This window comes from Oenanthe melanoleuca, chromosome 1A (assembly GCF_029582105.1).
Source record: "Oenanthe melanoleuca isolate GR-GAL-2019-014 chromosome 1A, OMel1.0, whole genome shotgun sequence".
Classification (NCBI taxonomy): domain Eukaryota; kingdom Metazoa; phylum Chordata; class Aves; order Passeriformes; family Muscicapidae; genus Oenanthe; species Oenanthe melanoleuca.
Window position 1 is genome coordinate 23,108,891 of NC_079334.1, and position 17,696 is coordinate 23,126,586.

Consider the following 17,696-nt stretch of genomic DNA (forward strand, 5'->3'; position numbering starts at 1 on the left):
GTGCCCGTTTTGTGTCCCGCGGCCGTGTCGGGGCCCTCAGGCCGCGCTGGCCTCCAGGCGCGGGGGGGCGCCGCGGGCTGGGGCGGGGCGGGGCGGGCGCTGGGGGCGGCGGGCGGGGCCTGTGCCGCCTTATCCGCGGGCCGCGCCGCTGCCCCGGGCCCTGTGCCTGTGCCTGTGCCTGTGCCGCCGCTGCTGCTGCTGCTGCTGCCGCTGCTGCTGCCGCTGCCATGGCGGCCCCCGCCCTGCAGGAGGACGTGATGGCGCGCTACCGCTCCCCGCTCGTGTCGCGCTACGCCAGCGCCGAGATGGCCTACAACTTCAGCGAGAGGAAGAAGTTCGGCACCTGGCGCCGCCTCTGGCTCTACCTCGCCCAGGCTGAGAAGGTAACGCGGGAAGGGCACTGAGGGCGCTGAGCGTGGTGCCCGGGGCATCTTCACGTCCCGTTCCCTTACGGGCTCTGTAATGAGGGCCCGGCAGTCGGCCGTACCTTCCCGGTGCCACCCTCGGGAATCCGATAGAGCAGCGTTCCGGGCTCCCGTTCGGCGCGTCCCGCCAGGAGTGGGTGCTCTGCGAGTTCAGGGTTACTCAACCCTCTGTACACAATCCTCCGCGTACCTGTTGCCCCTCAGCAAATCACTTCTTCTCGCCTCATATCCTCCCCCTTGCACTTTTGCCCGCGCTGTAAAATTGGTTTTGTAAATGCTCTGCTAAGCGATCTTTGGTGAGGGGTTGCATTTGAGCAAACATCGGTGTCCTTCCCGAGCGCTCGGTGTTTGCTTTGCAGGAGGTGTGACGGGGTCGGTCCGCTGTCCATTCAATCCCATGGCTGTCAGTCCGTGCCAGCCGGACCACCCCCTGATTCTGCAGTCATTCCTTGTTAGATAGCCCCTTTTTTCTGAGATAAGTTTGCTTTTGGCCAAAGCGAGCAGTACATTTATCCCACAAGTAGTAGTGATGTTTCTGGCAGGCTAAGTGCTGCAAAACCAATAATGACACAAAAGATTGTGGTATTGTGTATTATTAATTCAACTATTAGCAAGCAGAAGCTGAGAGTATGTCCATATGATTGCAAGCTGTTGTGCTAGTAAAGGATATGAAGTTAACTTTTTTGACGTGCACTTTAAGAAACTTCTAATTCTGATCCTAATTAGGGATACATGTACAGCTGTTATTACATCTTAATTGAGACAGTCAGTGCACTAACTTGATTCCTTGTGACTCTTACCAGGTTTTTGACAACAAAAAGCTGTAATGTGTTTCCCAAAAAAAAAGGAAAAAAAGGCACAGAACCACCTGGTTTCTGACATAATCAGACTCAATAGGAGCCCCTCCCCACCCCTTTATTTTTTTTTTACAGAGTCCAGTTTCTGTTTTCAAAGCCCTGGGATTGCTAGAAGCAATCCAAGCACTATGTCTGACTGTTACTATGAGTGCAAGGGCAGAGAAGCACTGTGCTGGAGAATGAACACAGTGTCATTACTGTGATTTCCTTCTGCATGCAAGGAGAGTATCACTACAGCAGCTTTGTAAATAATATGCTGGACCAAACATGATGTTTCAGAAGCAGAAGATGCAATTGTACAGCTGTGCTAAATAGGAGTCACCTTCCAAAGTACCACATGCCTGATTTCATCACAGTTCAGATGCTGGAGTGAGGAAGCTGCAAATCTTATCTACTATAGAAAGTGCCAATAGTATGAGTACATGCTTGAGGAGCTTTGCATGTTCAAAGCATGACAGTTTAAACATAGTCCTATTAATTCCAGCAGGTAATTATCACTTTTACTTTTGTTCAAGAACAGAATCTGTGAGTTGCCCAACAGGAGAAAGCAATCTGCTTGAAAGAACCAGACTGGGGCTTCTAGGTTTTCACTCCCAAGCCCTAAACTCCTGGCTACCTCGTCTCTTGACCCTTGCTCTGCCTCCCATTGCCACCCCAGCAGAGTTTTGTTCCCAGAAAATAGAGACAGGTCTTGCAACTTCTTGAGCTCTCTTTTCATAGTGGGTAGAGGGAGACAACTATTTTTATCTGGCAGCTCGTTCCAGAGCAGTTTGTAATCTAATGTCAGCTCTGGACTAAAAAGGAGGAAGAGTCAGCCATTTCCAGCACCTGTTACCTCTGTCAGTGATCAGTTAGTTACACACACAAGCAGTTTCTTTAGGTTCCTTATAGAAGATGCATAGTATTTCTATGAGAAAGAACATTGACCCAAATAGCAGGTAATAAATGAACCGTGGCAATTTACTGGAGCACATATCCTCACTTCCAAGACATTCATGTGTTCTTCTGCCATCATTCTTTTTGAAGATACATTAAAATCAAAAAGTAACAAATGAATTGTGGGTATTACTCATTTTTGTCTTCTGATAAATCAGATCTAGGAAGGTCTAACCATAGGTTTTCTGAAAGTTGCAGGGAGTAATAAGACAGAAGACATGCAGCTTATTGATAAAATTTTAGGTAAAGTACAGGACCAAGCAGATGGCTTCAATTTTCACTCTACTTAATCGGTGAAATTTTCAAGTGGTCCACTTGGAGGATGTGAGATAAGAGTGGAAGAATTATTTCAGTAGAAACTGAATTTGGCAGAAAGTCTATACAGTGTTTTGCTTCTTTCAGCAGGCAATAGCAGGAGTTTCAAAGAACAGGCTTAGAAAAGTGGGATTAGTAAGAAAAACTTATCTTTTCCCAACTGACAGTATTAAAGTTTGAGTTAAGGGCTAATGTGTCTGAATTTATACCCATCCCAAAACACTACTTTAATTTTTTGCATAAATTCCTTTGAATTATGATTATTTTATTAACATTTTTTATCTTGAACTCTTGACTTAATTGTATTTGAAAGTCAAGTACAAATTTCTTGGAGCTCTCCCTTCTCATAGAAGTAGCTTTGACATCCTGCAGCATCAAACTGACTTACAATATGTTTTGCACCTGTAAAATATATATGTTTTCTATAGTAACCTTTCTATAGTAACCCACCATCTATTTTTTCTGCCCAGTTAAGTTTCTTTATTTTTCTGTCATATGTCCTTTATACAATGAGCAATCCAGCGTTCTCATTTTGTGTGCAGGAGCTGTGTCATGTCACCCACCTGTTAGTGATGAAAAGTCGTAGCTGCTAGAGTGGCACATCAGAATATTGGAATAGTCTCAGAAGAATGACACCCTAAAAGCACAGTCCAGAGAGCTCATCACTGACTTCACTGACCTGTGGTTCTTTGGGGAAAACCTTGTGTTCTTCCTTGTGTAGTTTTCCTACTTGGTTTTCTTAGGTACACGTGTGTGAAGGACGTTCGATTGTTTTCTTCCTGAGGTACTGCCAAATTCAGCAAAAGCTAAGAGGCCTCACATGTTGTTTGTGGACAGATGAGAACATCATTTGTCTTGGCACTACCCTATCTTGTACATGTTCTACATCAAGTCATCCCTTTTGGGGGGTTATTTCTTTCCTCTCTGTATGATTCTGTACTGTGGTCTAGCTTCTCCCGAAGGATCACAGATACCTGAGCAAGGCATGAGCTTTTAATCTTGGCTCAGGAGTGTATTGCCTGCTGAGCTGCCTGTGCTTTCAGGCAGGTGCAGTCTGGGGCACCTCAAAGGCAGCAGTCTAGGGCCAGGTGCTTTTCCTCAAATAGCTGCACGCTTACGGGCATGTATATACTTGCAACAGCATAAGTTTGGGTACTAATTATCTGATGAGGACCTTGAGGACACTTCCGCTTCACTTGCTATCTTCTTCAATTCCAGGTTCCACATCTGCAAACTATTTTTTCAGTCAGTTTGATTCTGAACAGAACCAGTTTTTTAAATACTTTGAATCCTGGAGGGCTCCTGGTTTCTCATTGCTGATACACAGCACAATAGTATTTTAATTTGGAAGAGGTAGTAATGCCAAGTTCATTTGAGACTTTTTAATTTCTCGGTATCACGAAAACACGTTTTTCTCATTTTAGTGGATTATACCAGTATATAATCTTGTGGATATCTTTGTTTTTATATCAGCTTGCTGAAAAGCTCTAGCAATTAGTTTTGAATGTGAACTAGGAGCATTAATCTCCTTCTTCCAGATCAAGTAACTGATGTCACAAGGTTTCACATTCAGTCTGAGATGAGGTACTACAGAACTTTTGAAAAAGTACCGACATATAAAATATATATACCTTTCCATATGTTTTAAGCCCCCTGTTTACATTTATGTAGGTCTAGTTGTAGTCCAAAGAGTTTTTCCTGACACAGGTTATTTAGTCCCGTGTTAGCTGGATTTTTATTTATCCAAAAGGTAAACTTCATTAAAAGAAGTTTCAGCTATACTATTTTTATATCACTTTTCCCTATGTATTTTAATTTTTGTAGTTTTCACAGGAGTGTTACATGACTGAAGAAAGTACGAACCCCAAGAGGAACATCTAAGAATGAACACTCCCCTATCCATTGGAAAAGGCTGGAGAGCACTAGAATGAAAGCATTTGCTGTTACAGCTCGATTATACCAAATTGTCACACATCTGGGAGATGTCAGATGGGAGTAAATTATTTAAACAGCTTCTGTCTCAGTTTGTTGGTAAAGAGAAAAAGCAATAAAGTTATTTTCCCCTTGCAGTCACTTGGGCTTCCAATCACAGATGAGCAGATACGGGAGATGGAAGCAAATCTGGACAACATTGACTTTGAGATGGCAGCAGAGGAGGAGAAGAAGCTGCGTCACGATGTGATGGCCCACGTGCACACCTTTGCCCACTGCTGTCCAAAAGCTGCAGCCATCATTCACCTTGGAGCAACTTCCTGCTACGTAGGGGATAACACGGTAATACAGTATTTACAGTTCCCTGCCTGCAGAGCTGCGAAAAACAAAGCTAGGCTTGTTTGTTTTATAGCTCCTTATAAAGTTTTCTTTAGAGAATATTAAGTGGATTTTTCAGTCATTTTTGTTAATTTTATTGTTTAAGTTAGTTCAGTTCTTTAACCTGGCTACCCTATGAAGGCAAGCTCCACTTGTTGCCTTTCTTCTGATGTGATGCGAGATCTGTCTGGAAACTGTTCTTTAACCTCTGCTTGCATGTTAAATATTCAAGGAGATAAGAGAGGAGTTGCAAACACATGAAGAAACACGTGAACTGTTGTGATTTATCAGTTAAACCCCTGGGACAAGAGTTTGTTGACAAAACAGGGTCCATGAGCTTTCAACTGCTACTTGGAACATTCAGGGCAAAGAAGATTTTCAGCAGCGAAGAGAATGGATCAGTGTGTGAAGTTAAAAAGCTGGGTGCTTTTATAGTTTTACAGAACTAAAATAATTTGTGAAAAACCTCGTCTAGAACAGAGTGCAGACTGAAGCCTTACTTCTCAGTATATGTTCCTGTTCCACTGTTCAAGCCATTGCAACTTCACAGCTGCTTTTGTCATGTGAGAAGCTGCTGTGTGATTATTTTTTCTCTACTCCTTTGCAAACCTGTTAAACTTTTGGTTACTATCATAATTTCTTTTGACAATCTGTACCTCAGTCTCAAAAGAAGGAGGAAAGACAACTGGTGCCTCGTTAGCCCTTATTTTCCTGCTGTCTTTAGCCTACAGTGCCTGTGTTTTCCACTTAGAACCATATGATTTAGTCTGTCATTCCATGAGCAGTCGCAAGAGCCTCAAAATAATCATTCACAGGCACTCGGTGGAAACAGGTCTTCCATCACTTAGGACTTTCTGTGGACAGTATAAAAGGAGCAGTGGTGGATCCAGCATTTTTGTCATGAGCAAGTTCAGTGTAAGTTCTGTTACAAGAAGCAAAGCAAATCATTTGTTTTAAGAGGAGACTTTTGAGTCCACAAAGCATAAATCTGTGTCCTCTCTGAGAGAAACTGTTATGTCTGGTCCTTTAGGCATGGCTCAAAGTTCCTTTCTCTGCTTCTTTCAGGATTTGATTGTCCTCCGTGATGGGTTTAACCTCCTGCTACCCAAGGTGAGAAGGTGGTTCTGCAGTGCCTCAGAAGTGGGGAGCACTCATGTCCTATGCATAGGGAAGCTAGGAGGAGTTGTCTGGCTGGGTTGTTCTCAAAAAAGTGAACAGTTCCCTTCCTTTCCTTTCTCAAGTCCTTTTTTGCTCACAGTGAGAATTATAAGCAGCTCCGTGTTTATTTGTGCCACAGGTACTGCATAGCAATACAACTGTATTGCTTTCAGGATTATCTTAATCTTATCCTTAGCTATATTCCTAGGAGTGTGTCAGCATTCAAGAAACTATGTAATACAATTTTCTGAGGTCAAATATAGCAGGAGTATAGTGCAGTGCTGTCTATCTGACCTGAATGAGTTGACATCCGATTTGCCCTGGACTGTACATGTGTCAATTATATGCCAAGCACCTTAATTTCTGACCAATTCCAGGAATAAAAAAATTATCCAAGGATGAACCAACTGCAGGATTGGGTTGGGCATGAAGATTAGACTAGTTTGAGCTTGAATCCAGTGACTTGTGTTGGCTCTTACTTGAGTTTTGTAGCAAGCAGAAATTGCATGCGTGCCCTGAAAAACCGAAACTTATATTCTACAATTAGAAGGGGCTGCACAGTTGCCCCTCAAGGTCCCTCCCTGTACAACTTCATGCACGGTGGTTTCCCTCCCGTTTTTCTCACAATGTTGTGCTTAAGCATGTGAACTTCTGCTGTGTTGTTTGAGGTTTTTTGCTCTCTCATTCCACCTCTTTTCTATCCTTCCTGCTTCCACCAGCTCGCAAGGGTGATCAGCCGGCTGGCCGACTTTGCTGAGAAGTATGCTGACATGCCTGCTTTGGGCTTCACTCACTACCAGTAAGTAGCTATCAGCCTTTGCTTTCTTTTTGTTGTCTGTGCTTTGATTAAACTGACCTGCTACTGCTCTTCTGCCATCCTTTTTCCCATCTCTCACTAGCTGGTGGTTCAGAAAAGGCATATGTGCCTGACTCCAGGCTTGTCTCAGGAAATTGGATTGTTGCTTTGACTAGCTGTCAGCAGTTGCTTCCACAGAGTTTCATAAAGGATGACTTCCAGGCTAACACAGATGTGCATATTATTCTGTTTCAAAAAAGCATGACTGATAATTGCACTAAGCTTGTCTTCCAGTCAGATTTTCTTTGTTTTTCTTATGTAATTTTCCACTGCAGTCTAGAAAGTTTTTTCAATGGCTACTTGTTACTACAGATACTGAGTCAAAAGACAGTGAGATGTGAGTGGTTTTGTTCTTGGGGTAGTTTAATGTCCTGCTTCATGAACACTGTTTTCAGAAGCACTAACTATACCATAAGGTAATCCTGGATCTTCTACCTCAGTGATGCAGGACAGCAGAGGCAGGGAAATTAAGCACAGCTTGTATTAGACTCAGTGTCTGGTACTTGATCAGTTCTTCCAAAGGAGAGTGAAAGCATCATGTCAGGTCTCTGATTTATTGTCTTGCTGTATGTGCAATGTTAGTTCCATCAGCTCTAGTCCTACAGCCCTCTTCATCTACAGCTTTTTGGAGGAGTATCTGTGTTAGTTTTGTTTAGGCTTTTGGAAAGAGGACAGAGAAGTGTTCAAGAAGTGTATGCAAGGTGAAATCATAATTGATGCCTCAGCCTTTTCTGTGTCGTTTGTCAGCAGGGCCTTTGCTCCATTTACAATCATGTCCGTTTTCCCTAGCCTTCCCTTTTCCTGCTTATCTACTTGCAGAGGCCTGTCTTTTTGCCTTTCACATCCCATACTAAATTCATCCAGGTGCGTTTTGGCTTTCCTTGCCCCATCCTTGCGGTGTTGAATAGTTTCTTTGTATTCCTTCTGGATCTCCTGTCCCTGCTTCCAGATCTTACAAGCTCCCTTCTTATGTCTGAGCTTAATCAGGAGCACATTGTTCATGTATTTATGGTTTTTGGAAATAGTATAGAGGTTTTCTTTGGAGTTCATGTGGATAATTTGAAATATGTTCACTTTCTGGGTTCTGCATAACACTGCTGTTTTCACCTCAAAGCATTTTCAGGGGGACTGAGGTGTAGCTGAAGCTTGCAGTTACTTATTCCAAGGTAGAGGTCTCACAAGAAGTGTTGGCTGGCAGCATTGTTGAAGTGTGTTTGCCCAGAAGCTGAAGAACACATTTTTATAAATAAGAAGGAAAGGTTCCTGAGAGGAATCATTTAAAATCACAAAGTGAATGCAGATGTCTCTGTGCTGAGAAGTTCACACCAGTGCTGTGAGTCAGCCAGGGTGCCCCCCATGCCCTGGGTGAGCACAATTGGGGTGGGGGACAGATGCACCCAGCCTGTCACAGCCCCTGCAGGCCCGCAGGGGGCGCAGGCCTGGCACATGGACACAGAATTGCTGTTTTCTGGTAATGTAATTCTATCTAATTCCTGAAAGGAATTATTAAATCTTCAGTACCATTTACTGCTGACATTGGTACATCCTTCTGCCTAAGCCAAATCCTGTTAATTTCTGCTCAAATGAGTCAAGAGAGATGAATCTGTAGGGAACTCTTAATGGCAGACTCAGCAGTGAAGTGTGGTGCTTGTGCCAATCCTCAACGAGTCATGTTGTGTTCTTGATTGTTTTCAGACCTGCCCAGCTCACCACTGTGGGGAAGCGCTGCTGCTTGTGGATTCAGGACTTGTGCATGGACCTGCAGAACCTGGAGCGGGCTCGGGATGACCTGCGCTTCCGGGGTGTGAAAGGCACCACTGGCACTCAAGCCAGCTTCTTGCAGCTCTTTGAGGGAGACCACAGTAAAGTATGTCAGACAGTCCAGGGTGCAGATGTACAGTCTTGGCAGTTTTGCACTCTGGAATTCTGCTTTCTTTGAGGGAACATTGAGATTCTGGCATTAAATTTACAAAGTGATCCTTCTGGGGCTCATTGACAAGGCTCTGTGTGAAAGCAAACAGCATTTGGGAAGGGATGTTTCACAGAAAGTAGAAGATTTTTTGACAGTAAACTGAGAAAAGCAAAAGACCATTTTTGGTCTTGTTAACCTTGTTGAGTTGTATTTTGAACTGTTTTGTTTTTGTTTTTTTCCACTTCACCCCAAGGTTGAAGAGCTGGACAGATTAGTGACTGCAAAGGCAGGATTTAAGCGGTATGTAACAAATTCTTAGCAGTGTGTGACTCCTGCTGGTAGTGTTGGCCCACATTCCCCTGGTTGCCAAACCGACATCTGTGCTGCTGTTCACTTATTCCCCCTTGCCATCTTCCATTCCCAGTTGCATTTTCCTGCATAAAACTTCACCTCCTAAATAGGCCACTTCTACTTGTCTCCCTGTCAAAGCACAGCTGTCCATTTTCCTCTGTTTACCTTCTCTCCCATCTGCATGCTGCCCCAAGGAATTGACAGCCTGAATCCAAAATTGTTCTCATCAGGGCAGAGTGACAGCCCTCCACTTCAAGAGCCATGTCACTCCTTGCTCAAAGTCTTGCAGTACTGTTGTGTCTGGCTGGAATGCTCAATTTGTGTGCTTATTTCTAGGGCTTACATGGTCACAGGGCAGACCTACAGTCGCAAGGTGGATATTGGAGTCCTGGCTGTGCTGGCCAGTCTGGGGGCTTCTATACACAAGGTGAGAACCCTACTTGTATACATTGGGAAGAAGGAGAAGTGTTTCAGATCTTGAAGAGAAGGTGCTCGTGGTGCAGAATGCTCTGCTCAAGAAGTATTGGTGTTCCTTGTTCAGCTGTTTTCTTTGTGATCATGTAAATTCACCACTGGTTACACGCCTGGTACTCAGATCTCAGAGATCTTAAAACCAGTGACAAATAAAGCAAGTTAACTGAGCAGTTAACTTGCTTTAACACCAGATATTGTTCTAATCTATGCTAAATTGGTCCAATTAGAGTAAATGTCTTTCCTAGTGGTATATGAGTTCTCAAATTTCACCAATTCCTCCTAGTTAATTGCCTTTCTGATAATGGTGTTATTCTCTCTGTCCTTGTGGATTCTTTTCATTGATTTATTTCTGTTCCCTCCCTCTTTCTCTTGAGCTAAAGTGATCTGTGGTATTTTCTTCTGTTTTGTTTTTTTCTCCCAGTTCAGTGAGCATACATTATCTGTGTTTTCAAATCACTGTGCAATTTTGTGATGCGTTTTCAGTGTTCTCTTCTGATCTGTCTTCCATTCCATGCAAACATTTGCCCTTGTTGGAGTCCTGTTCTCCTCTAATCCAGTGGACATGCTGTTTTCTTTGTTTTCTTGTCAAACATTTTTAGGCCAGGAAGTATGATTATGTCAATTTTTTGGTCAAATTTTTCACTGCCTCCAGTTTACTTCTTGCACATAGATGCAAAGATTCTCTGAGAGCAGTAACAGTAAGATATATTGGTGGGTGTTAGTTTGGTTCTGTTTTGTTAATTTCTCATGCTTTTTTTCTAGATTTGCACTGACATTCGTCTTTTGGCCAACCTGAAGGAGATAGAGGAGCCTTTTGAGAAAGACCAGATTGGTAAGGGATGAGAGGCTTTTCTTGGACTGGTGTATTTATCTTTTCATTTATGTTGGTGTGGCCTTTTAAACAAACTTAGAAATGTCCCTGGCAGAATTTGCTTTAAATTAACTGGAGTTGACTTCATTAGTATTTTCAATCCTTTTAAAAGAATAAAAAAGGAGGGGAGGGGGGAAGGAAAAAGAAAAAAGAAAGAACACCTTACCTAAAGATTTATGGATATTAAGAAATTAAAATCAGGTTTGTATTTGTGCACTTCTGTGTTAGGGGGGAGAGGAGGAGTAGCCATGTATGTTCCATTGCCTAGAGAGGCAGACCTGGTCTGAGGAGTGCTTAATGTTTTCCAGTCCTCATGAAACTGACTGGAAAGCAGGTTTTCAGTTCAGCTCAGCTTTTTGATCTTTGTAAGCAGTCAAATTAGGAACATTGAAACTAGGGTGGACCTTGCACCCTTGCTAGAAGAGCACCAATGATATGATTCTGACACTGTTAGAAAGGGAAAAGGAAATGTAATGTTTTGGCTCTTGGCTGAAAGAAAGTTCAGGTCCCTTAAATAGTTGTATAGAATTGAATCAGCGAATTAAGCCTTATTCCTGTCTGGTACTTGTACCATTCTAACTTCTGTGGATGGTTTTAATATTCATTCACTAGAGCAACAGGCAGCAGTGTAAGCATCTGAGTTTGAATGACAGTGTTACTGAGCAGATGGAGGTTTGAATACTGCTAAGATTGCCATGGATAGCCTAGAGAGATGGTGCTAAATACTACATTAAAAAGTAAGACTATTTGTCCCTTGTATGTGGTAGTTTTTCTGTTTTGCAGAATTGCAAAAATGTCATCTGACCTTTTCTTTTTGCCCATATTTAGATGTTTCTGATCTGAAGGGGGAAATGGTGGTGTCATTTTCATTATTATAGAAAATAGTTGTATTAGAAAATGGTTGTATTTTGAGGCTTTAATCAAAACTATGACTGCTGACACTTTTTTCCTTCCTGGGGGAGGACCTTTATCTCTTCTCCCCAATGCAGCACTCCTTCTGTTGCCCTGTTAGCATGCCTTTTGCTCCTTTGGCAGGCTCGAGTGCCATGCCTTACAAGAGGAACCCGATGCGCTCGGAGCGCTGCTGCAGCCTCGCTCGGCACCTGATGACGCTGGTGATGGATCCCCTCCAAACGGCCGCCGTGCAGTGGTTTGAGAGAACGCTGGATGACAGTGCCAACAGGTCTGTTTCGGCTGTGCAGAAAGGCCCTCTGGTCTCTTTAGGAAATAATGCCTTTAAGCTAAACCCACAAGATACCACCTTGACAAAAAGCAGTCTCAGTAGAACCCAGAGACTACAAATTGGTTTCCTCTGTACTGTCAGATAAAAACTGCTAGGTTTTTTTTTTTGATGTCAAGATCTTCTGCAAAGTAAACCAGCAGTGAAAGGGAGTGACACAAGGCCAGGGTAATAAATTGCTTTCATGGTCTTTCTGTTTCAACAGCTCAGTATTAAGTACTCTCATTTCTCAAATTATCCTTGTTTTGTTTTGGATGGAGTTTTTTGACCCTGCTCCTTTTTTTTTTTTCACTTTTTAGAGTGAAACTAATTTAAAACACATATCTTAATTTTGAAAAATTATTATTTATAAGAAGTAGCCAGGTCTTGGAGAAAGAGCACAATTACTTTTAAAGAAGTTTCATTGAAATCTGTGCAGGTCTTTAGGATATTGCTCAGCAAATTTTGCTTTGTTTTTTGATTCTTCATTATGACTATTTTGAGCTGAACAGAAGTTGTCTGCAATTATTTTCAGGTAAATTACAGTGATTAAATTCAATGCTTCCATCTTTTATTTAGTACTAAATCTGCATAAAGCTCATACATTCCTTTGAGACATTTTAGTTTTAAAGTCATATTCTGTTGCAGCATTTGATCTCTTGGAATCTTAGAGAACTCTAGACTTGAAGGTATGGCACCTGTGAGACAATGAACAGCAGCAGTTTTGGCTTGATTAATGCTAGATTAACATTAAGGTTGCTAATGAGAATGTTATTTTTAAAATGCCTTCACAAACGTAATACCTGCAAAAAATTTTGTGAAAAAATAGAAGATTTTTTCCCAGAGGGACCTTGCTGCACAGCTCCTAGTCTCATCATAAAAAGAGCTGCATAGGCAGCAGAAAACAACGTAAATTTAAGAGATTGCATACTGATTAATATGGTATGTTTATTTCCCAATAGCTACCAAGTGTTGAGAAATGTACTGGAATGTTTAAATTTTATTTTCATCTCATCTAATAGAAAGACTCGTTTTTCCATTTCCTTAACTAATTATAAAAATCTATGCCTTGGATTTTTCTTGTTAAAGCTGTAGTGTTTTGGAAGGAAGAGAAAGTTCAATCAATCTACAGTTCAGCAAAGTTGTTTTAAGGCACTTTGGTAGATTTGGAGGGCTTAGATGTAGCACAGGGTTCAAGAAATAGAATATTTTAAAAGATCACAGTTTAGGATGGGCCAGGCCCTGCTGTCACAGATGGATGATGCTATGTTTGCTGCATTGTGATGCAGAGCATTTTGCCTGATACAGCTTAGTCCCACTACTTGTTTCCCTTCTCTGCTTTTTGTCAGGAACCTGCTTTGTGACCAGGAGCTGGTTTCTTGGAGAAAGCCCTCATCAAATGGATGGATCCCCTTGGAAATTCCCCACTGAGCACAGCCAGGCACAGCATGAGCATGCAGCATGTCTTACTGCTGCAGGGTAGGATCAGTAGTAGACAGTTCAACATAGAACATACAAGGGAAGATCCTGTAGACCGCTGCCCTGTTTCCTATCTGTGTAATCACTGAATTGTCTTGGAGCTTTCTTGGAGCTTTTTCACCTTATTCCCTGTCCCTTTCTACTGAACAAAAAGACAAAAAAAAGAGAACAGCTGCAGTGTTAGGCCACAGTAATGCTATTTAGAGCATTTTTTAGGGAAGCTGAGGGATCTGAGGTGGACTGGAACATGGCTTTGTTGCTGACCAGTTTCTGGGTGTGTTTTGTAGGCGCGTGTGTCTGGCTGAGGCTTTCCTCACAGCTGACATCATTCTAAGCACACTGCAGAACATCTCCGAGGGACTCGTGGTGTATCCAAAGGTAAAGCAGGAGATAATGGACTTCCTTGGTAATGCTACAACTATGCCAAAGTGTACAAAAATGCTCCCACACCAAGAATTACATTTTTATCTGTTAGTTCAATTGTTTTCTGAATTTTGCTCTACTCTTGCTATTGTAGGACATGAAAGGCCTCTTGTGAGGTCAATAAGAGAGTAAATACAAAGGATATTTTTCCCTGAATTACAAAATGGGTCTGTAGAACTTAACTGCAAAAGATACTGTCTAGACAGATCTCATCCAGTCCTGTAACTTACTACAGGTTAAAAAAAATTATTGGACATCTTTTCCAAACTATAGGTCTCTTACAAGATACGGCTTCTAAGTATTATCAGCTTCAATATCTGGATTTCCAGAGCTAAGTTCAAAATGACAATTTGTCTTTGCATCATGAGGACAAACTTTTTATCGGGGCCTGTTAATAGGACAAGGGGTAAAGGTTTTAAACTGATAGAGAGACAATTTAGATGATATAGGAAAGAAGTTTTATTTTAAAGAGGGTGGTGACACACTAGAATAGGTTTCCCAGAGAGGTGGTGGATGCCCCATCACTGGAAACAGTGTCAGGTTGGACAGGGCTCTGAGCAACCTGATCTAGCTGAAGATGTGACCACTCCTTGCAGGTGGTTGAACTAGGTGGCCTTTAAATGTCCCTTCCAGCCCAGACTTTTCTATGATTCTGTGACCATTGTCCAGTCATAGATATTCAAGGGGAGAGGAAAAAAACTTCACTGTGAAGTTTTCAGTTTTCTGTAGACTTTGTATAATGCTGTTTCTTCCTGGTTTTTTTTCTTTTTTTGTGTGTGTTTAAGGTGATTGAGAGAAGGATCCGGCAGGAGCTGCCATTCATGGCCACAGAGAATATAATCATGGCAATGGTGAAGGCTGGGGGCAATCGCCAGGTACAAATGAAGTGTCCAAAATACCTTTGTTTACAGCCTGGTGTTTTTCTCCTGAGAAACAAATGTATCTGGGCTCTTGTCCTAACTCACCTTTCTCTGCTCTTCACCTGCTCTCAGAGTTATTAGTATTTCACTCGTGCTGCAAAGCCAGGCTCTGCTCTCAGAGGGGAGAGCACTTGTGAAGGTCCCTGTTTTCTGTTAGGAATAGTGTGTTTGGGCTCATCTGGCTGGCTGTGCTGGAGAAGAGGGAGACCTATTTTTATGTTTGATACTAAGTAGGCGTTTTCCTTTTTTAAGTGTTTGAAGGAACTTGGAACACAGGCCAGGCTTCTTTAAATGGAACATGTTGGCACTTGGCTACCTTATAAATTAAAAGAGGATGAATCAGTACTGTTAACAAAAAAGGCAAGACCATTCTGAACCACTCATTCATGTGTCATTCTTCCCTAACTCAGTACAGTATACTAACCACTTTGTTTATAGTCCTTCATTCAGCTTCCTGTGTTCAAGCAAACTATAATTAAATATTTTCCTTAGTAAATAAACTCAGACACAATTAGATTGTATTTCCTTATAATTTAATTTCACAATTCAGGTCAAAATTGATAATCAAATTTCCATCTTAATAAAACACCTTATTTTCACTTACCTTTTAGATAATAATTTTTCCTTCTATGATTATTTCCACATCAAGGAGAGAAGTGAAACTTGCAAGAATAATTGAAAGGGTTTGATAGAAGCTTTGAGCAGAATATATGTGGTTTCAGTTTTCTGAAACAGTTGTGGCACATCACCCATTATGTTAGTCAGGAAACATCCTTTTTTCCTTTTTTTCCCCTGTGTCTCTGATGTCAATGGGTCAGTGAGTAAGCTTCCTGACTAAATGCATTAAGGGTCACATCATGTGAATCACATTCTGTGATTCATTTGTGTCTCTTGTTGACCTGCCTTCTTTCTATTTAATTACATACCCATAGTGCTTAGTAAGTTTCTAGAAGGTGTTTATATTCACATTTGTATGTTCTGTTTTCCTGTGCTGGGAACTTTGGAACAGCACATTTTCTAGGCTTTCCCACCTCATAGCACTGAAACTCACTTCCTTTCCCCACTACTAAACAGCTCTCTCCCTTAAACACCCAGAAGATAGATCTGTTCAGCTGAAACATGTCAGTGCTGAAGCAAAATGACATTTGGATAGAGGAAGCAGGATAATTTTTGTCCTAATTGTATATCAAGGATAATACATTTAATGAGAAGATTCCTACATAACAATAAATGCAGCCACATGGCTCTACTTTAGGACCAGCATGGCAGTATCTGATTTTGCAGGTGGTACCTGACTACAGTTGGGTTCCCTTGTCCTTACCTATTGATTCCAAAGGAATGTTTTCTTTTCCTCGGTCTACCCTTATGTAGGCCGTGGTTTGCAAAGTCTCACTGCTTGTTAAATTGGACAGATTATTTTCCCTTTTCAAAATCTGTAGAGGTTTTACGTTGTTTGCAATTGAAAAAAATCCCTTAGATTGACTCCTAAGAGTATTTGGGAAATTTGAAGAAGATTCCAGTGTCATTAGTTTATGTTATAGTTTAACAGGGAATGTATGTGACATTTGGACTGTTTTAGCCTCAAAGGGCAGATGTGAAAGAATGAAGAAAAACTTGTTTTAATGCCGTGGCATGTGAACCACTGCAGTCCAAACTGTGTCTTCTTTTTGCACTGTCCAGGGCAATATTTTTCCCTCCACACAAGTTGGTGAGATGAACATGTGCTGTCAGTTGCAATTGAATGACTTTTTTCTTTTTCCATCTTCTTCTCCTGTACATACAGGATTGCCATGAGAAAATCCGTGTTCTCTCTCAGCAAGCAGCAGCTGTTGTGAAGCAGGAAGGGGGTGACAATGACTTCATTGCCCGTGTCCGTGCTGATCCTTACTTCAGCCCTATCCATAAACAACTTGAAAGCCTGTTGGATCCCTCCTCCTTCACTGGACGTGCTCCTCAACAGGTAAAGTAGTGGAAAGAGACTGTGGGTTGTAATGCAGGGTGTAGTTTAATCCTGCATCCTCTTGTATATAATATGTACACTCTGTTTGCTGCAGAGTGTACATATTATATAACTCTAAGTCAGCTAATATGTCTAAGGAAGACACATTTTTCTCTTTTGATTTCCTTGGCTTTCTTGTCTTTCTTCCCTGTGGCTTCGCACTCTTCACCCTGGATATACCACACTGTTGGGTGTCTTTGTGAAAGAGAGACCCCAGTGAGACGGGCAGGTCCAAAGAGGGAGGAGGAGGCAAGACTTTTTCCTAATTTTGTTTTTCTCACCTTGAACAGGTGGCAAAGTTCCTGAAGGAGGAGGTTCGACCAGCGCTGGTTCCATACCAAAGCAAGATGGGTGGGAAAATTGAACTGGCACTTTAGGAGTAGTCTGCAAGAGTGTGTGGGTACAGGAAGATAATAAAAGCCTTATTGACCCGGGTCTATTTACTGTGTCATGTTATTTTGGTTCTCTACAGTACATTTAACCCTCAGAGCTTACAGCCACGTTGATTCCAGATGGGCTTTTCATTCTTTGTCTGCTGTTTGATGGAGGCCAAACCTCCTTCTATAGTGTTACTGAGAAATGCTCAATTGTGACAAGGTACCTTTATCACAGCACCTTCATTGGCCCCTTACCAGCTGGTGCCAGCTGTTAAAAAGCAATGCCTGGTGCTGCCTGACAATCATGTAGGACTGACCTGAAGAAGAGCAGAGGTAAGGGGAACTGAGGCCACTCCCATTTTCATCTTTCTTTCCATGCCCTGAAATTTTCTCTACAGGTGTCTCAAAAGTTGATAAAAGTTTGTTCTGACTTTCAGAGTACTGTGACTTGGGGAGCAAACAGGTCAAAATATTAGAAATAATGGGAGAGAGAGGCCATGGAACTTCATGGCTCATCAAACTGGTGCTCTCTCAATGCTCCTTTCTTAGTTTAATACTGTAGCTGTGGCTCTGTAGCTTCTGAAAATCATATTTACAGGTTGTGGGTATGAAACCAGTCATTGTGTTTTGGCTGTGATTGTGATACTTGGCTGTAGGTGCTTGATAAGTGGCAGATAGGCTCTGGCATGTCACAATTGTTCTCTACTACAAGTTTTGTCTGATAAGGAAAGAAAAAAGATACTGGAATTCATTGAATGCCAGGGAAATTCAAGAGTTTTGGGTTTATTTCGGACATGAATGATCTGTTTTGTAA

The 17,696-nt window shown here is 42.0% G+C and overlaps 1 protein-coding gene across 1 annotated transcript; it reads left to right on the forward strand.

Moving 5' to 3' along the window:
- The first annotated feature begins 91 nt into the window (after positions 1-91).
- On the forward strand, positions 92-16,944 carry ADSL (adenylosuccinate lyase). Its single transcript, XM_056481812.1, has 13 exons — positions 92-383; positions 4,604-4,807; positions 5,909-5,953; positions 6,721-6,800; positions 8,553-8,724; positions 9,023-9,069; positions 9,457-9,547; positions 10,357-10,426; positions 11,501-11,648; positions 13,451-13,541; positions 14,372-14,461; positions 16,290-16,466; positions 16,796-16,944. Exons 1-13 carry the CDS (start codon positions 228-230, stop codon positions 16,880-16,882), a joined length of 1,458 nt encoding a protein of 485 aa, XP_056337787.1. The 5' UTR covers positions 92-227; the 3' UTR covers positions 16,883-16,944.
- The last annotated feature ends 752 nt before the right edge of the window (positions 16,945-17,696 follow it).